General features: G+C 32.5%; 1 protein-coding gene across 1 annotated transcript; it reads right to left on the minus strand.

The window, feature by feature from the left end:
* Positions 1-1119: 1119 nt before the first annotated feature.
* LOC134680931 (NADH dehydrogenase [ubiquinone] 1 alpha subcomplex subunit 7-like) lies at positions 1120-20453 on the minus strand. Its single transcript, XM_063540246.1, has 4 exons — positions 20306-20453; positions 8089-8153; positions 5155-5316; positions 1120-1253 (listed from the first exon to the last, which is right to left on the minus strand). Exons 1-4 carry the CDS (start codon positions 20381-20383, stop codon positions 1199-1201), a joined length of 360 nt encoding a protein of 119 aa, XP_063396316.1. The 5' UTR covers positions 20384-20453; the 3' UTR covers positions 1120-1198.
* Between the last annotated feature and the right edge of the window lie 1855 nt (positions 20454-22308).

Here is a 22308-nt window from a genome sequence, read left to right on the forward strand (position 1 = left end):
TTGAAGAAAGACTGGCTCTTAATGACTGCACACACCAGCTAACCAAGCCACTACAAAAAAAGGGAAATAACTAAGCTAACATCACAACTTTCAAATCAGAATGATGATTCCAGAAACTGCTTTTAGAAGTGATATAAATTTGGTTACAATCTGTCAATACTTGTATTTTTCTCTGACTGTTTATGATGTAGCCACACTAAATCCATAGGATGTTGGATGTGTACTGATTGATAATTTAGTCTTAGATGCATGTTTTATTTTTATTTGTTGTAAGTGTCTATGAACTAGCTGTCAGTAACTGCGAGTACTCTCAGATCTGTACTTAATGTCTTTTTGTTGTTGGTATGTTCAAGTACCCATGATGAGCTAAGCCTTTTTTCAACTGATTTTTATAGTTCCTTCTTCTGTTACACCACTGTCCAAAGTTAGCCAATAGGGGAGGCTTGGGATTTTGCTAACATGTTTAACCCCAGCACATATTGTATGTATGTGCCTGTTCCAAGTTAGGAGCCTGTAATTCAGTGGTAGTTTGTTTGTTTATGTGTTACACATTTGTTTTTTGTTTATTTGTTGGTACATAAATAAGGCTGTTAGTTTTTTTGTTTGAATTGTTTTACATTTGTCATTCCTGGGGCTTTGCTCATTGTTAAAGGCTTCACAGTGACCTACCGTTGTTAATTTCTGTGTCATTTGGTCTATTGTTGAGATTTGTCTTATGACAATCATACCACATCTTTTTTTTTTTTATATTGGTTAAGAATGAATTATCTATTTATCTAGTATCATGTTTGATACTCTGTGCTACCAATCTTTACTCAGGTACTGTAAATTCAGAAATCGTGTGATGTTTTTATTGTTATGAAAAATTTGACAGGGTTGTTATCGCAATAATTTAAAATTGCATTTTGAAATTTTTTATATGAATCAAACAGGATTTTTCTGAATATCGACAAAATTAAAATCACATTTGAGTCTAAAATGACAAATCGCAATAATAAATGCACACAATAATTTCTGAATATACAGTATTCAAGATCTCATTCACGTCATTAGTTTTGGACAAGGCTGTAATTTAAGAGTTTAAATAATCTGTTTGGCTCATAAACTTTAAGACAATACTTCTTTTAAAGATACATGTATATTATTTTATAAATATCAAACAATCAATTAAAAAAATCTGTTTAACTAATATTGTCTGTTAAGCTCTTGGCATGGATGGTGCAACAATACGTTTAGACATAACAGCGGATTGTCTGTAAATAGAAAAATATAGTATTGATTAAAATGAACTGTACTAAAGATTAGTGATAACCTTATACAAGCATAAGCTTTTAAAGAAGCTGAAGTCGGTTATTTAGCAAACAGTAATTATCACTTTAAATGATATTAAAATAGATTGCTTTAACATTTAGTGTATGTGTCATATGTGTCAAAAAACATACCCAGTAATCCTTTAAATTGGACAATGCAGAGGAGCATGATTTACAATTATTTTCCATGTATTTGATGACCTTTGGTATTTTTGTACTTTAGATAAACAGATGACCAAAGGATAGCTTTTAAGTAAACTTATAAATGATACTGGGAAAATATGTAACTGATTAAAATATCAATTTATAAGGTAAATGACAATTTAACCAATATCTACTTACTGATTAAAATTTATTTCCTCACAGCTGCTAACATTGCATTTAAAACTATATATGATGAATACCAATGGATAGTTACAATTTATAGTATGTCAAGCTACTTGACTTAAATTGCAAACCACATGTACTATTAAAATCAATAAATATCATGAATATGTCTATCAGGTATTTCAAATTTGGGAGATGATTGCTGGTAATATTTCTTCTATTAGACTAAGTGTAAACAAATTTTTAGCATATTGGGAAATAAGTTAAATCAACTTGTATTAATCCCATTCTACTTTGCGGGTTCCAGTGCTGCCTGATAGCAGCACTAGCCTGCTCTTTTTCGAAATAAAAATTTAAATAATAAAAACTTGTGCATTTACCAAAATGTTGTAATCTGATAAAAAAAAAAATGGATGAATGGATCACCAAAGTTCTCCATTTTGATGTAAAATAATAAGATTAACCATTATCCTTTAGATTCTAAAAACCTCAATTTATATAGAAATAAATAAATGTGTGTCTTTTATGTGCTAGAGATATTGTCAGCCATTTATTGTCCCTACCAATGGACTATCATCTTATTTTTTTTATTAACTGAACAGAATCAACAAATTTAGGTTCTCTCATAATATTTCATCCATCAACTGTTTAAAACTTGTGCATTCACCAAAATGTTGTAGTTTGATAAAAAAAATGAAATGGATGAATGGATCACCAAAGGTCTTTATTTTGATGTAAAAACAATAAGATTAACCATTATCCTTTAGATTCTAAAACCCCCAATTTATATAGAAATCAATGTAGTTTGAACATATACATGTATATAAAGTGTTTTTCTACGTTGTGATGTTATACTATTGTTTCAGAAAAGGGGAGAAGGTTTGGTACCATTAAAACGTTTAATCTCGCTGCCAATGTTTGCACCTATCCTAAGTCAGGAATATGATGTACAGTAGTTTCATTTGTTTATGTAATTTATAAGTGTTTCTCGTTTTTCATTTTTTTTTATATAGATTACACTGTTTGTTTGCCTGTTTGAATGGTTTTACACTAGTAATTTTGGAGTCCTTTATAGCTTGTTGTTCAATGTGAGCCAAGGCTCCGTGTTGAAAGCCCTACATTGACCTATAATGGTTCACTTTTATAAATTGTTATTTGGATGGAGAGTTGTCTCATTGGCACTCATACCGCATCTCCCTATATCTATATGTAAATAATATATCTTTTTGACATACACTATATGTCTACATAATTTTTTTCTGTATTGAAAAAGGTAATAGAAACTAAAGGTTTGTGTGTTAAACATGTTTAACTTTACAATACATGGTTATTTGCTTATAATTCTTATATCATTTGCATATCTATAAATACTTGAATTGGATTGGTCAATTAGAATTTTTCTCTTGGTTTACACTTCGATAAACCATATTTCCGAAACTACTTTCGTAATCTATTTATGCGCGATACACATTCTTGCAGGGATATTGGAATTTTCAGCAAGTTGAGATTATAAAACAATTGCATAACAGTTGTTTCTCTTCTAATGCATATATAACAAAAAAATAAATAAATAAATAAATGCAATAAAGCTTCGAAAATGTATAAAAATAAGATTTAAATAAAATTCAGGGAAATTTCACGTATGATTTGGCGAATTTACGTCATGGCAAAACACGACGGCATACGATTGAAAACTTTCAGACGGAAGATTATTTCGTTACTTGTACGCTTCATATTCGGGTAGTATCTAATTAAAATGAAGTTTTTGAGGTAGGTGCTATTTCATTTTAGATTCTGTTGCGTTTATCGGACATTTAAGTTGTTTAAGAAAGTCAAGATGGCGGTGTACTCCTTAGTTACGACATGTCATTGTGTTTCTGATGGTACATATAGTAGCCATCAAAGTAAAATTGTAAATTAGTAATCGCGTATGTTTGGCTGAAGAATTATAAGGATTAAACACATTTTTTCTAGAGGTTATTGATGTGTAAACCGGGTCTCTAACTCACAAACTTGACATAAAAGTCCTTCGGACTTTTATTCAGTTTGTGAGTTAATCGCCCCGGTTTACACATCAATAACCTCTAGAAAAAATGTGTTTAATCCTATATTATAAAGGTTGCTTTATGTCAGGGTGTAGTGTTAGTGATAGAAACTGTGTGGGACTTTCTGGCATTTCCTGACATCCATTATTTCAGTATTATTAATTTTACACCTTTAATTCACTTCATGTTTGAAATCATTTAATCTTTATAAATTTGTTTCTATTGTTTAACTTGTTGCAGTATAAATGGGATGGACAATTCTGTTTGAACAAGTTATGGAAAACAAGAAAGGAATCAGTGCCGGATCCAGACATTTTCATAAGTCAAGGCCAACTAACTGCCTAAGAAGGGGCATGCTGCAGTGATTCCTTATATAATTTACCAAATTTTTACTGGAAAAGGAGAGCCCTGGGTGCCCCATCAGTCCCGCACCCCCTGGGAATGTATGCTAACCGTCCATTTTTTCCCTAAGACTTCATGGACTTGCATGAATAAAAGGTTGCTGTCATAGGCATATGCATTTTATCTAATTGATTGGTGTTTAACCAAAAAAGCTCCTAACCTTCTGTGGGAAAAATTACAATCCTAGTCAATTATGATTGGTGTAGATGGCACTTGCAATGTTGAGGATTCAAACTTACAACCCCTCTCGCTAATAAAGCATGGGTTAATTGAGAACATTTCGATAAGTTTGCCTCATACATTTTTTCGCCTCCATCCGCTTGCTGAAAATTAAGTCCTACCCCCCCCCCCCCCCCCCTCCTCTTTAAAATTCAGCATAAATTTTTGACCAGCTTCTATTGTTGAGGGAATATTAAACTTCTCAATGATCAAACTTAGTTTTTTTCCAGCTGCTATATATCCAATAAAAAAATTCTGGTTCACATTGTTTGAAATTTTAATATTTTTGTCTTATGGTCAAAGTAAATATTTTGTCACAATTTTATACAAATTAAACAAGCCGAATTAATTCTAGTCAAGTTTTTTGGTACTGTACCACTGTAACTTCCCAAAATTTTACATTTCAAACATTAGTTATTATTAGATTCATTTAGATGTTTAGGAGTTTAGTACATGTATGACGTCCATTTACTTGAACTATTTCAAATTTTTGTTAAGGGGCCAGCCTGCCTCTAAGTGAGGGATTTTCTCGCAGTGTTGAAGACTCATTGGTGGCTGTCAGCTAATTTTTTACTCTTAGGTCAGGTTGTTGTCTCTTTGACACATTCCCAATTTCCATTCTCTACTTCATGTTTGTACTATAATAAAAATGCAATTGGCATTTTAAACTTTTTTGGATTCGAGTGTCACTGATGAGTCTTTAGTGGAAGAAACCTGCATCTGGCTTGTATGCTGGATTTAGTCCTGGTGTCTATGATGAGTTTATATACAGAAGACTTTTTTTTCTGTAATAATGTCACAATAACATGGTGTTCTGCCCCACCCAATACACAATATTTTCAACAACTCACCCTGAAGTGCCAGATTCTATAGCTTTTCCCGCTGCTAATGCTACTTTTGCATTGTATACATTCTCTGGAGGCATACAAAATCTTCGTCCATCTCTTCCACAATACGCATTATTTGACAATTTATTAGAGGGACCATCAGGTAAACATGGCAGTGGTTGTGTTCTGTACAGAATAGAATTCATTAACTTTTGATATAGCTTTTCATCTTTTATATAAGCATTGGATTTCAAATATTTTGGCAACGTGCATCACTGAAGAGACATGTATTGTCGAAATGCGCATCTGGTGCAAGAAAATTGGTACCGTTAATTTTATTTTTATTGACAAAGATATTTGCAAGGCAAGACAAAAATTTGTGCATACTGTTATCTTCATTTTTATTTTTCTCTAAAATTAAGGACCAGTCAGACTATTATGCAATCTTAAGGTAGTTCTACTTACCGGGTATGTTCTAAATGTCTTTTGTGTGTGTCTTTGGGTATGAAAATGTGGCTGTCTCCATGGAATATACTAAATGTCTTTTTGTGTGTGTCTTTGGGTATGAAAATGTGGCTGTCTCCATGGAATATATTAAATGTCTTTTTGTGTGTGTCTTTGGGTATGAAAATGTGGCTGTCTCCATGGAATATACTAAATGTCTTTTTGTGTGTGTCTTTGGGTATGAAAATGTGGCTGTCTCCATGGAATATACTAAATGTCTTTTTGTGTGTGTCTTTGGGTATGAAAATGTGGCTGTCTCCATGGAATATACTAAATGTCTTTTTGTGTGTGTCTTAAGGTATGAAAATGTGGCTGTCTCCATGGAATATACTAAATGTCTTTTTGTGTGTGTCTTTGGGTATGAAAATGTGGCTGTCTCCATGGAATATACTAAATGTCTTTTTGTGCGTGTCTTTGGGTGTGAAAATGTGGCTGTCTCCATGGAATATACTAAATGTCTTTTTGTGTGTGTCTTTGGGTATGAAAATGTGGCTGTCTCCATGGAATATACTAATTGTCTTTTTGTGTGTGTCTTTGGGTATGAAAATGTGGCTGTCTCCATGGACTATACTAATTGTCTTTTTGTGTGTGTCTTTGGGTATGAAAATGTGGCTGTCTCCATGGAATATACTAAATGTCTTTTTGTGTGTGTCTTTGGGTATGAAAATGGCTGTCTCCATGGAATATACTAATTGTCTTTTTGTGTGTGTCTTTGGGTATGAAAATGTGGCTGTCTCCATGGAATATACTAAATGTCTTTTTGTGTGTGTCTTTGGGTATGAAAATGTGGCTGTCTCCATGGAATATACTAAATGTCTTTTTGTGTGTGTCTTTGGGTATGAAAATGTGGCTGTCTCCATGGAATATACTAAATGTCTTTTTGTGTGTGTCTTTGGGTATGAAAATGTGGCTGTCTCCATGGAATATACTAAATGTCTTTTTGTGTGTGTCTTTGGGTATGAAAATGTGGCTGTCTCCATGGAATATACTAAATGTCTTTTTGTGTGTGTCTTTGGGTATGAAAATGTGGCTGTCTCCATGGAATATACTAAATGTCTTTTTGTGTGTGTCTTTGGGTATGAAAATGTGGCTGTCTCCATGGAATATACTAAATGTCTTTTTGTGTGTGTCTTTGGGTATGAAAATGTGGCTGTCTCCATGGGATATACTAATTGTCTTTTTGTGTGTGTCTTTGGGTATGAAAATGTGGCTGTCTCCATGGAATATACTAAATGTCTTTTTGTGTGTGTCTTTGGGTATGAAAATGTGGCTGTCTCCATGGAATATACTAATTGTCTTTTTGTGTGTGTCTTTGGGTATGAAAATGTGGCTGTCTCCATGGAATATACTAAATGCCTTTTGGTTGTGTGTCTTTGGGTATGAAAATGTGGCTGTCTCCATGGAATATACTAATGTCTTTTTGTGTGTGTCTTTGGGTATGAAAATGTGGCTGTCTCCATGGAATATACTAAATGTCTTTTTGTGTGTGTCTTTGGGTATGAAAATGTGGCTGTCTCCATGGAATATACTAATTGTCTTTTTGTGTGTGTCTTTGGGTATGAAAATGTGGCTGTCTCCATGGAATATACTAAATGTCTTTTTGTGTGTGTCTTTGGGTATGAAAATGTGGCTGTCTCCATGGAATATACTAAATGTCTTTTTGTGTGTGTCTTTGGGTATGAAAATGTGGCTGTCTCCATGGGATATACTAATTGTCTTTTTGTGTGTGTCTTTGGGTATGAAAATGTGACTGTCTCCATGGAATATACTAAATGTCTTTTTGTGTGTGTCTTTGGGTATGAAAATGTGGCTGTCTCCATGGAATATACTAATTGTCTTTTTGTGTGTGTCTTTGGGTATGAAAATGTGGCTGTCTCCATGGAATATACTAAATGTCTTTTTGTGTGTGTCTTTGGGTATGAAAATGTGGCTGTCTCCATGGAATATACTAATGTCTTTTTGTGTGTGTCTTTGGGTATGAAAATGTGGCTGTCTCCATGTGGAATATACTAAATGTCTTTTTGTGTGTGTCTTTGGGTATGAAAATGTGGCTGTCTCCATGGAATATACTAATTGTCTTTTTGTGTGTGTCTTTGGGTATGAAAATGTGGCTGTCTCCATGGAATATACTAAATGTCTTTTAAATCTCCTTTATTCAATGTTTTCATGACATTTGTGCTTTGTTTTGTTGGTGGGTTTTTTTTTTTGGTATTCTTGGGTTGATGTTGCATTTGAATATAAAATACTATAATCAATTATTGAATTAACATAAATGTAGGTGTTTTAGTTGTTTAATTCAATGGTAATTTTACAAAGTTTAACATTTACCATAAGTCTCCTTTTCCTTTTCATCATGTTCATGTTTTTGAACTGATGCCTTTAAGGTATTTTTTGTGTGTCCATTTGATACAGTCTCATTGATATATAACCAACATCTATTTTATGTATTCTTACCTTTTTACAACTTGATCTTCATATCTTAATGGTTCTCTGTATATGTTATTGTTAGATTTACTGGTCTACAACATAAAAAAAGGCAAAAAATGAAATCCAATCTAAACGAAAATAGTACATCCTTAGCAGTTTTCATAATTGATGTCTATAAATGATATTGTTAACATTTGTATGTGGATCTTTTAAAAAGAGTTAAGAATATCTTTCAAAATAAGCTTTATTTAGAACCATTCATAGTTTGTATGTACATATATTGCAGTTAGGTAAAATTGTATGCCCCAGTCAGAGATCAGAGATAATTAACTCTAGTTATTGTTTTGACTTATATTATAGAGGTCTAAATCTGTATAATAATAAGTTGGCTCCCTTTTTTATAACTATTTTGGCCTTTAACTAACTCGAATAATTCAAGCCCTTTCCGTGTCCGATTTTCTCCCACACGAGGGCTTGAACTCTTTATGATCATTGGCCGCGTCGCCTGCTCTCTGTGAGAGAGAGCCAATCGGCGGCGATCAGGATAATGAGTCTGCGCAACTGTCTTGTAATTGTCTTACCAAGCACCTGTGTTCAATTAACACAAATCCGATAATAATTAATTAACACCAATTAACATCAGTTAACATCATTTAACATCAATTAACATCTGGAACTCCTCCTTCCTTAGCTGCCAATTTAAATCGAAATTCCTATATTGCAAAGCGGTGTGAATTTTCCGGTTGACAGTTTAGAACGAGGAAGACGTTCAGGCGTTAATGTAGCCTTCGTAGATCAGCGGAATATAACGACTGAATTATTCGGGTTAGCCTTTAACAAGTTAATTATTAACAACAGGACAAGTAGATCAGTCTCATGTTTAACCACAAGAGTTTGAAGACCACCAGCTAAGGTGTTTATCATGAAGACTGACTGAGTAAACTACATTTTCATCAAACAATCATGTGTAATTCTCATACAACGTTTGACATTTGCATGGCATCATCCCGTTGATCCTTTTTTTGCTTCTTAAACGTAATTATATTGTTAACAGGTGCTAATTAAATTAATTACATTTTTGGTTTTCATTATCACCTGCCACTAAAAAAAAACCTGACTGTGTATAACTATTGAACAGCTGCAGCAAATACATAATTGAGGTCAGATTTTCCAAGGACTATTAGATAAAATAAGAAATATTCAGTGTGATAATTGTACAAATGTTGTATGAAGTAAAATGTGGACGTGGCAGTACATGAATACATAATTTTAAAAAGTAAGAATTTAAAAATTAGGTAAGGTGCTCTTGAAAAAAATGTTCTCTACATCATGATCATGTACATAATTATATCAATAAGAATGACCTCACTTTAACCTTTTATGTGAAAATAAAGGGTAGCAGCTCTGGGGCAACTTCCATATTTTTTTGGTTGGGTTGAGCAGCTGAGACATCCAGTACCCCATGTACCCTTTTCAAATATTTTGTTTTCCAAAAATACAAAATGTATATACCTTGTCATCATGGTCATATATATCAATTAACAAATCAGATGCTCCGCAGGGCGCAGCTTAATACGACCGCAGAGGTTGAACCCTGAACGGTTGGGGCAAGTATGGACACAACATTCAAGCTGGATTCAGCTCTAAATTTGGATTGTGATTAAATAGTTGACACAGCATAGGTTTCTGACACAGAATGAATGCGGTCTAATGAACTTAAATTTTTTTTTTGCCTTTGAGCAATTCACTATCATGACTATGCTGTTGAATATTGATCATCTCAAAAAAATGTTTGAAGAAATTTATCTCAAAAAAATGTTTGAAGAAATTTTCTTTTTATTTATGAAATCTGAAATGAGAAAAATTGCCCCCCCCCCCCCAATTTTTTTTTCACATCCCCCTATCCCTTATTTCAAAACTGATCTCAATTCAAATTTCTAATGAAGTTTGCAAAAATAACTGCTCATTTTAATACATCATAAAATATTAAAAATGTAAAAAAAAAGTGCTTAATTGTTATCACTAAACATGCTAAATGGTAAAGATTGTTTTAATTTATCAGTTGGTAGTAAAAGTGAAAATACATTCACAATATTGTGCAATTAGATATTTCTTGCTATTGCGCAATACTGTGCAATTGAAAATATTTGCTATTGCACAATACTGTGCAATTGAAGATTTCTTGCTATTGAACAATACTGTGCAATTGAAAATTTCTTGCTATTGCACAATACTGTCCAATTGAAGATTTCTTGCTATTGCTGAATACTGTGCAATTGAAAATTTCTTGCTATTGCACAATACTTAATATTATAATTTTAAATCCTGATTTGGACCAACTTGAAAACTGGGCCCATAATCAAAAATCTAAGTACATGTTTAGATTCAGCATATCAAAGAAGCCCAAGAATTTAATTTTTGTTAAAATCAAACTTAGTTTAATTTTGGACCTTTTGGACCTGAATGTAGACCAATTTGAAAAGGGGACAAAAAATTAAGAATCTATATAAACAGTTAGATTTGGCATATCAAAGAACCCCAATTATTCAATTTTTGATGAAATCAAACAAAGTTTAATTTTGGACCCCGATTTGGAGAACTTGAAAACTGGGTCAATAATCAAAAATCTAAGTACATTTTTAGATTCAGCATATCAAAGAACCGCGATGATTCATTTTTTGTTAAAATCAAACTAAGTTTAATTTTGGACCCTTTGGACCTTAATGTAGACCAATTTGAAAATGGGACCAAAAATTAAGAATCTATATACACAGTTAGATTTGGCATATCAAAGAACCCCAATTATTCAATTTTTTATGAAATCAAACAATTTAATTTTGGACCCCGAATTGGACCAACTTGAAAACTGGGCCCATAATCAAAAATCTAAGTACATTTTTAGATTCAGCATCTCAAAGAACCCCAAGGATTCAATTTTTGTTAAAAACAAACTAAGTTTAATTTTGGACTCTTTGGACCTTAATATATAGACCAATTTGAAAACGGGACCAAAAATTAAGAATCTACATACACAGTTAGATTCGGCATATCAAAGAACCCCAATTATTCAATTTTTGATGAAATCAAACAAAGTTTAGTTTTGGATCCTTTGGGCCCCTTATTCCGAAACTGTTGGGACCAAAACTCCCAAACCCCAACCTTCCTTTTATGGTCACAAACCTTGTGTTTAAATTTCAATTCAAAGATTTCTATTTACTTATACATGTTATACTAAAGTTATGGTGCGAAAACCAAGCAAAATGCTTATTTGGGACCCTTATTCCTAAACTGTTGGTATCTCAACTCTTTATATCAATCCCAACCTTCCTTTTGTGTTCATAAACCTTGTGTTTAAATTTCATTGATTTCTATTCACTTATACTAAAGTCATAGTGCGAAAACCAAGAAAATGCTTATTTGGGCCCTTTTTGGCCCCTAATTCCTAAACTGTTGGGACCAAAACTTCCAGAATCAATCCCAACCTTCCTTTTATGGTCATAAACCTTGTGTTTAAATTTCATAGATTTCTATTTACTTAAACTAAAGTTATAGTGCGAAAACCAAAAGTTTTCGGACGACGATGACGCCAACGTGATACCAATCATTGCCAATATACGACCAAAAAAATTAAAAGTTTTTGCAGTCGTATAAAAACAGACCTATTGATATATTTAGATATTTTTCATTTTCTGGTACTTTAATGTACAGATTTTTTTGGTTCTGCTCATCAACAGGTTTATATTGAATAATCACACCTTGCTTTTCCATAAATTTGTCACATCTTATTAATAAACAGTTTCCTCTATTTGCCCCTTTTATATCTTTCACTATGAAGAGAAAATCAAATGTGTTTGGTCAGATAAATGTAATAACACCCCAGAGAGTTACTCTTTCACTGGGTTTAATATTATATAATGCAAAACTAATAAAGTTGCATTGCCATTCCCTCTTGAAGGAACCTGACACTATCATGACTATGGAATTTTTTTAAATAATTGTTATAATGCTTCATGTATACAAACTTTTAAAATGTTAATTAGGTGCACTTGTCAAAACAGTCAGATTTAGAGCATCTATAACAAGCATCAGTAGAAATACCTACTTATGATATAATCTTGCAAGTGATAATATCAACCTATTGATATATTTAATCTGATTTTCTCGCCCTTTTCATATATATATCATGTACAATGTATATCATGGAGCATGAAATAGTGACCTACTGTATGCCAGCAGCTCATCCCTACCACTCATAATAGTATGTCAAATTTATATGGATCCAAGGCTGTCAGTCGTCTCCAGGAGCAAATATCCTCGTCATAGACCACAACGAGGGTTGGTCGAAGGTCCACAGTCGCTTGGGAAAGATTTTGGATAAGAAAGTTACGGACAGTTTCCCCAGAGGGCATAAATGAAAAAACATAGATTGAGTCACTAATTTTCCATTCATCACTTGTTTCCAGTAACTTCGGCTTCAATACTGGCTGTACAGTTCCAAAATATTTTTTTTAAATACCAGTTTAAAATACAGGGCTCCATTCATTCGGGATAGTGTATAAGCACATAGCCACGTTCAATTATTTTACCTCATTAGATAAAACTTATTTTTCTTATCATTATTAAACTGCTATTCGTAAGGGTCAGGTGGGGAACAAATACCATGTGATCGATTCAGTGCCAGTTGACTCTGAATCTAAAGTGAGGCTGAATGAATATTTGCATAAATTTTGATGTTTGATGTGAACCAGCACAATTGGAATCCAATTGACACCTTGGACATGTGAAATCTTAAACTTTTAACTTTCTCACCAGGCGATTGCTGATAAGAATTAACCCTTTTCTGCTTACTAATTATCATCATACTACTAATTAGATATGATAACACTATACATCAATTCATAAAGAAAATCAATTACAGTCTAATTTTTACTAGTTGATATTAAACAAGAATTGATTGGATACAGATGTAAAACAAACATTGAGGACAAAATTAGTATTAACCAATCATTGACAGGCAGTACATTGATACACGCCTGGCTATACTGACAAGATTAGCCAGGCCCACAGGCTATTCGTTTGGGAGGCTGTTTCTGTTGCAATTGCCCTACCGTTGTCAAATTTGAAATATTATACCAACTTGGATCTGTCAGGACATTTTTAGTTTTTTTGTTTGAAGACTGCCCTCGATGCAGTTATAACATCTAAACTGTCATAACCTTTGGCAATTTAGAGTTGTGCCAGTTCACATCGAAAATAACTATTTTCATTTGGCATACATATCTTTGTAATCTTTGCCCGTGTTTGGAAATTTTAAAATTGTACTAATGTCTGTGGTGTTCGCTTAAATTGTATAAATTTCAAGATTTAGAAAAAGTTTCTCAGTTTGAATATACATGCATTGACATGATTCATTTGACATCGTGCTATTATTGAAGAAGGATATATCTGTTATCCGAAATATCTAATATTTGTTCATTTTATATAGTTATTTAATGGTGATGTTGTACCCTTCTTGACTTGTTATACATGTATATTATATTTTGTAGTGTACAGAATCATATTACATGATCCATTGCCCTGTAATCGTTGACTATTTATTCAGTCATTTTATAATATATAATATATATAAATATACTAGATTAACTTTCAAAACGTTTTGTTTTATTTATGAAATATTTGCATATTGTCCTTGTCAGCTTTTAGACTATCCCCATATAAGATAATCTTTAGATTAGAACAAGAGATCGTCCCGATAGTATCCCTTTGAATTTCATTATATTTTGCACATTTGAAGAAATAATGAGAGGTACTTTCTACTCGACCACAGGAACACAATGCCTTCTCGATTAGATATTTTTTAAATAGATGGTCCCTTATATATAATAAGAACACTACTCTAGAGTCTTAGTCTTGCTAAACATATCTGTTCTCTTCTACAGCCGAAGTGAAAAAACAATGGTATTTTATTAATATTTTGAGAGAGATAAGTCTTAAAACCCGATTTTGATTGACACAATCATGACAATGATAGATTTAGACGGATGTCGTCTGGAATATTATTACAAAGGTTTACTACGGCTGGTAGAAATGACTTTTGATAATAGCTTGTTCTGCATAATACAGTTTGTAAATTTGAAGACCCCCTAGTCCTGTGGTCGTGTAGATCTAAGTCTCTGATTTCGAACTAACACAGAAAGATAATCAGGACAATCTCCGTGAAACATTTGATGAAATTTAAATAACTTATGTTTATCAAGCCGAGACTGGAGAGTTTCCCCAACCAGTTTTATCGTACAGCAACTGTCTCGATGTTATCTTAGTACCACCTGTAACGATTCTTGCTGCTTCTAGTTGTAAGTTTTCCAGAGATGTTTTTAAATAATTAGGTATGTTATCCCAGACAATGTCCCCATATTCTAAGACTGGGCGTATGAAAGATACATAAATAGTTTCTAAATTTTTCATTTTAAGTTTAAACATGTTAAACTTTAACTTTCGGAATAATGCTAATCTGGGAATAGCCTTATCAATAATCATTTTTACATGATTATTCCAGCTTCTATCTTCATTTATAATAACCCCTAAATGCTTGTGCGACTCAACTTCTTTTATGATATTATTATTCATATACCATGTATACACTGGCAGGTGGTGGGGTTTATGGTGCCTTTTTGAAATGGTCATTATTTCTGTTTTGTTTGGGTTGAAATTGACAAGCCATTGGTTAGACCAATTATGTATTTTCTCAATATCTTTGTTTAGCTTTTCTGCAGCTTAAAGGGATAGTAGCTACGATTTTGACAAAATTATGAACAAGTTTTTAAGCTTCAAAAATCAAAGATATGTACTAAAAATAAGCAATAAGATCACTAAAAAGTTTTCATAAACTACAGACATGACAGAAGTGTTAATAATTGATAATTCATATCGTGTTGCGTGCCTATTCATCTCATTAATTATGCATCGGGTTTACTTCCCGAACTTTGCCGACACCGCGAGTGAGCTATCCAAGATATAAATAGATATGAACACGTGCTTTTTGTTTTCTTACGTATTTGATAATTACTTTATATTAAACGTACGTATTTGACGCCATTTATCAAATTATGTAAATAAAAAATATAACAAAAACCGGCATATTATTCCAACCCAAGATTCTCCAACAATGGCGATATTATACACTTGTTATTACATTTGTATGACCAAACAATGCCGATAACGTATACACGTGTTTGTGTGTTGAATAGGGGCCTTCATGAAGGATACACGTGAAGAATAATACTAAATTGTAGGAAGTTGATTTCTAATTTCTTCTAAGGTTGGAGATTCCTGCCCGTAAATTTATTAAAATATTTTTGACAATAATGAACACGTTGCGATTTATTTTCACATGATCTGGAATTTTTAAGTAATGTAAACAAGTTACACAAACCGTCAGCTACTTCGGTTTGACTTACCCTGCGTCGCAGGTGTTTTGAGAGATTTTTTATTTCCGATCTCATCGCCGTTTTTTATTTTTAATTTACAATAATTTGTCTGCACCTCTTTTTTTGTTTCTTTTCTCGCAGAAACTGTAAATTCACGTACCATTTCAGATCAACATAGGTCATATAAATAAGGGTTGGGCCTAACATCGAATTATTATCTCATGTATCTATAGACAAGAAATAAATTTAGGTGTTAAACGTTAAAAAGCTTCTAAATGATAAATGGAAAGTAACCAGTAGTTGTTTTAATCATATTTATTTAACTTTTTGTACAAAATCCGGCATATAGATTAAAAAAGTAATTTTAATGAAAATCGTAGCTACTATCCGTTTAATATTCGTTATCAACCACTATATAAATTGAGGTGTCATCAGCAAAAAGTTTAATATCACATTCGATGTCATTAACTATGTCATTAATATAAATGAGAAATAAAATAGGACCCAAGATAGACCCTTGGGGTACCCCAGCTGAGACATGTTTGTTGTTGGACATTTCTCCACTTATGACAACCTGTTGCCTTCTTGAGTTTAAATAGCTCTTTATAAAGTGATGTTGCATATATAGAAACCGAAAAACACGCCACAATGTACGTGTATGCAGTCAAAACCGACGAAATGTGATTGATACGAAAACATAAGACGTACGAAAACACATAACACGACAATTAAACAAAACAAGAGTGCACACACTGAAAAGTCAGTCCTTCTTTACTAATCATTGATATTATGTTGATAGACCAAAATATATATAAAGCTTTATTACAACTGTCACATAAACTCAACATTAACCAAGAAAACGAAACATTGATCAATGAACCATGAAAATGAGGTCAAGGTCAGATGAACCATGCCAGGCAGACATGTACAGCTAACAATTCTTCAATACAACAAATATAGTTGACTTTTTGCTTATAAATTAAGAAAAAGAGACCAAAACACAAACACTAAACCCTTAGCAATGGACCATGAAAATGAGGTCAAGGTAAAAAAAAACCTGCGTAACAGACATATAGATCATAAAATATTTCCATACACCAAATATAAATGAATTATAGTTATCCCGTACCATTGTAAACTCGTACCAACGTCAACTCGTACCACTTTACAAAAACTCGTACCATTGCAAACTCGTACCACTGCTAACTTGTACCAACTTATTTAAATGCATTTAAATGGTGTTTTATGATGTATGTAATTTACTTTCACTCAATACCTCTCAAGTCTGTAAAATGTATATAATTTGAAAGTACAATGACCAATTTGTAGCTAATGTTCCCTGTCTATAAAAATTTGGATAGAAAATACCGTGGCAGATTTGCTTTGTTGTCTCTTTACTTATGAAAAGACTTTTTTAAACTTTTACTGAAAATTATTGAATTTAATTTTTAATCATTCCAAAGTAATTTTTCATGAATGAAATTCTTACCTTTCATAAATAGCAAGTTACAATGAAATGTAACCGTTTCCTGTTCCCGAATTTTCCCGCCAAAAAGCACATGGCTTTCAACAATTGTAAACAAAGCATTCAATGTGTGATCATGGATTACAGCATTAATTAATTTAATTTGGATATAGATATTCAACTTAAGATACAGTTAAAGCAATTTTTTTTCTTTCTTCTGGATTATAACTACTTTGAAAGATCAGCTTAAAAAATAAAGCTTTTTAGAAGAAAAAAAAATCATATTTTTGTCTATAAAATCCAGTATAAAATTCAAGTAATTCAACATTAGTTTTATTAAGTTTACAAAAAATATTCTTAATATTTTATATATTTTTGATGGTACGAGTTTGCAGTGGTACGACTTTCCTGTGTTACGAGTTAACTTTTTTGGTACGAGTTAACATGGTACGAGTTTCCGTTGGTACGAGTTAACTTGCATATAAATGACCTAATGCATAAAGTATTAGAAAAATAGACCAAAACTCAAAAACTTAACTTTGACCACTAAACCATGAAAATGAGGTCAAGGTCAGATGACACCTGTCAGCTAAACATGAACACCTTACAATTATTCCATACACCAAATAAAGTAGACATATTGCAATTAGTATAAGAAAAACAGACCAAAACACAAAAACTTAACTATAACCACTGAACCATGAAAATGAGGCCAAGGTCAGATGACACCTGCCAGTTGGACATGTACACCTTACAGTCCTTCCATACACTGAATATGGACCATAATTTGGTATTCGGCCTTTGGTTTCTTTTTTTATCCTTTTTTATAAGTTCTAAAATTTTAACTTTTATTTTGTGGGTTGTGTTGGTGTTAGAATAGTATGAATGGAACAATTGAGTTTTTCGAGAAAAAATTAATACATTTTGATTCACCGTTTACGTGACATGAAACCAAACAGGAAACCAATCTTTATTTTCTTTATTTTGCACAATATAATTCAAAAGGCATAAATAAACACCATTACTAGTGTTACTTGCTTCATGTTAATATTTAAAATCTATTTTCAATGTTATATTAAAGTTTTTTTTAAACCTGACAGGAAACCATAAGAAACCGAAAGCATTTTTTTAGTTTTATTTTATTGCAAAATCTGCTTAAAATAATCTGAACAGTATACTTTTTCTTAAAATCCATCTTAAATGTAACAGTATTATAAAACTCCTAAATATGTGCTTGTTTTGAAAACAATTAGTACAATTTATATTCAGAATTTTCCATATTTTCTCCATTGATACAGGATACCATAATCGTTGTATCTTGATGTTTAAGCCCCAAAAAATGTATTTATATTTGGTTTTGATATTCCAGTTATATACAATTTATTCCAAATCATTGGCAATGTAACATTCTTTAAATCCAGTAAAGTAAAAAACTTTTAACTTGGAATTAAAATCTTTAAAATAGGCACAATGTGATACTTTTGACCTGTACACCATCTACATGGTTTCCACATTTTAACCTTCTTTAGTGGGCTAAAATCAATAAAGTACTTCCTTTCAAGTCATGCATGGTAAAAGTTTACTTCTCCTTTGACAAGTTTATTGCGTTTCTGATAAGTGTTTGCAGAACATGAATGAAAAATATTAATTAAAAACTGTGACAGGATTCCAACTTTGTACATTCTAAGTGTAACGGTATATTAACATGTATTTGTTATTAAATTATATTTATTCACCTTAAATATCCAGTAATATTTACTGCTGAAGTTAAATCAATCCAATGAGCATTGGTACAATGATAAGAGACGTAATTTCGATTGATTTTTCCAAGGACTCTTCACGTCATTATCGGGAAACGAAGTGTGTTCTAACTTCTGTCAAATATGAAATCAATTTTGTCAAGTCATTGGGCATTTATTTTCACACAGTATCGTATGTAACATTATGCACATAGGAAAAATAACAGACCACCGGCGCAATCTCTTTGACAATTGTATTTTTCTCTTTTTAACAAGACGAAACAAGTCTACAGATTATGTTTGCTAACATCCTGTTGGAAACAAAAACAATGTTTAGACCTAGTATTTCGTATATCCAGCCGTAATGGCGTTATCACATGTTAGTCACGTGTTTCACGTATGACCGGAAATGGTTAGAACTTAAGGACAAAAACAATTTTAATAAATAACTGGACTTCTGTTTCGTGTGAAATGTTACGCATAACGACAACGTAATTTTCTTACTTAATTATTACGAAGATCAAAACAAGAATGTAAACCATCTTGGAATTACCTGTTTGAACATCTCGCGAGAGTTCGTATTTGCATATTGTTTTTAAGAATTCTATTACAACAAAGCAGATTACATCATCTAAAAATTGCGTTACGAAATCGGACACAAAAATCACGCCACTGTTCTTACATCTGCTACATAAATACTTATAGTTCTAGGCATTTTCTTCTCACTATTCTTATTGGTCGATGTTCTTTGTTATTTGAAAGCAAAAGTTACGAATTTGCCGATGACGATTATCTATACATCAGTCAGCGTTATGCTCTTCGGAAGCAATAAGTAACGCGAGAAACGACACAAAAATACGGTTGTAGAATCTTTGAAATTCGTATATTTTAAAAAAAATTCTAGGAAAGAGTAGCATACACTTGTATGTTGATAAAAATAATGGCATCTTTAGATGTAGTTGCAACTTTTCTTACAGTAATTCACATTTTATCACTTTTCTATAGTTATAGGAAACGGAGCCCAATAGCAAATTATGGTCCATATACAAGACCTATTGCTTATAGTATCTGAGATATGGACTTGACCACTAAAACTTAACCTTGTTCACTGATCCATGAAATGAGGTCGAGGTTAAGTGAAAACTGTCTGACGGGCATGAGGACCTTGCAATATACGCACATACCAAATATAGTTATCCAATTACTTATAATAAGAGAGAATTAAACATTACAAAAAATCTTCACTTTTTTTTTCAAGTAGTCACTGAACCATGAAAATGAGGTCAAGGACATTGGACATGTGACTGACAGAAAGTTCGTAACATGAGGCATCTATATACAACGTATGAAGCATCCCGGTCTTCTACCTTCTAAATTATAAAGCTTTTAAGAAGTTAGCTAACGCCGCCGCCGCCGGATCACTATCCCAATGTCGAGCATTCTGCAACAAAAGTTGCAGGCTCGACAATAACAACGGTTATGCAGTTGTCATAAATAAACAAGTTGCCGTTTATGTGTTTCTATAGAATAAAGAAAAGTCTTCAATCTTTGTCGTGATGAAGAAAAAGAACCCATAAAAGTGTTAGTGTGCCAATATCTTATCTAGTTTATACCTGTCGCAAAAAATCTCTTATGAAAGACAGAAGCGGGGTGACTTTTCTGCCAACTTGCGATACCTTGAAATTTGACATTTTCTCATTGAAACAAACGATCTGGTACTGAATAGAATTTGTAACGTATTTTATTATCAGAAGTTTAACAAGGAACCAGACGCCGAACCAGACTTGGAAAAAATAAATGGCACAAGCTCGGATATAGACACTATTAACTTTCCGAATTGAAATGACAAAATGTGGACACAAATTAATGTCTCATATACAAACAAGAGTGGTTGGTCGATTTTTTGCTGAGGTTTTGCATAAAGATTAAGAATTCTAGACAAATAAAGTAAAAAAAAAAAACAGTTTAGGAAATAGTTCATTAGACTAGATAGATTTATTAAATTTAAAACAAGTGTTTGGGTGATGTGTTTTTAACCAGACTGTCGGAATTCCAATGGGCGTGTTTTATTGGTCTCTTCTGGACATCCCCAGAATTTCTTCTGTTGAAATCTCCTGAATGTCTCCTGGTGAAGAGTTAAAAAAATGAATCTGGATCTCTTCTGGGGATATTCTACGGAAGATCAATATAACAAATATTCAATTTGCCATCAAATATATCAGATTTTTGTTATGTTGGATGATATCAGAGACATAATATGTATTATATCAGGAACATATATATTGAAGTCTCTAGGATTCTGAGATTTTATCAATCTTAAACTGAAAAGCGTATCAGATTCATTTCCAATTAGATATACTGTTCCCAGATTATATGTCTCTGATGATATAAACGAAGTTTCCATGCAATGAATTATTAGAAAATTCAGATGCGACTGTTGCAATCCGGAAGACTTGACTGTAAAAGTGTGATATGTTCATGAGAATTTTCTTTATGCTTCAATTTTGCTCAACAAATCAGACTTAAACCCTCTTATTTTTAATAATATTAATCTTAAAATGTACAAGAATTCGCCAATCTTTGTCTTGAATATGATCCGAAGGACATATTGGCCTATCAAATTTTTTAAGTGACCTCATCCTCGATTAATTTAATCTGAGCAGGTCCATATTTACTGTATTGACCTCGTCAAAAGTCCATAATTGATTAATATTGCTTGGTAAGAACTGAAAAATAGTTAAAAGAAGGGACAGATAAGTTCACAATGTTTAGTTAAGGCAAACTGAAGTTAAAGAATGGAAACTAATTTCAGGATGTGCTGATGTACAGACAGACAGATGTACAAACCATTAAGGGTAATCTTAATGCCCCATCCACTCAGGTGAGGGCAGTGATATTGTTGGCTTTTTTCAAAACTTCCTCTACCCTTTTTTATTGGGAAAACATGTGTCATTTTTAGCTTACCTGGCCAGAAGGGCCAAGTAAGCTTTTCTCATCACTTTGCGTCCTTGTCGTAGTCCAGCGTCGTCTGTTACCTTTTACAAAAATCTTCTCCTCTGAAATTACTCTGGGCCAAATGAAACCAAACTTGGCCACAATTATCATTGGGGTATCTAGTTTGAAAAATGTGTCTGGTGACACAGCCAACTAACCAAGATGGCCGCCATGGATAAAAATAGAACATAGGGGTACAATGCATTTTTTGGCTTATAACTCAAAAAACAAAGCATTTAGAGCAAATCTGACTCTGGTAAAATTGATCTATCTGCCCTGAAATTTTCAGATGAATCGGACAACCTGTTGTTGGTTGCTTCCCTTGAATTGTTAATTTTAAGAAAATTTTGCTGTTTTTGGTTATTATCTTGAATATTATTACAGATAGAGTTAAACTGTAAACAGCAATAATGTACAGCAAAGTAAGACCTAAAAATAAGTCAACATGACCAAAATGGTCAATTGACACCCCATAAGGAGTTATTGTCCTTTATAGTCAATTTTTAACAATTTTCATAAAATTTGTAAATTTTTACCATCATTTTCCACTGAAACTACTGGGGCAAGTTCATTATTGATAGAGATAATTGTAAGCAGCAAGAATGTTCAGTAGAGTAAGATG

Source organism: Mytilus trossulus, chromosome 1 (assembly GCF_036588685.1).
Source record: "Mytilus trossulus isolate FHL-02 chromosome 1, PNRI_Mtr1.1.1.hap1, whole genome shotgun sequence".
Taxonomy (NCBI): domain Eukaryota; kingdom Metazoa; phylum Mollusca; class Bivalvia; order Mytilida; family Mytilidae; genus Mytilus; species Mytilus trossulus.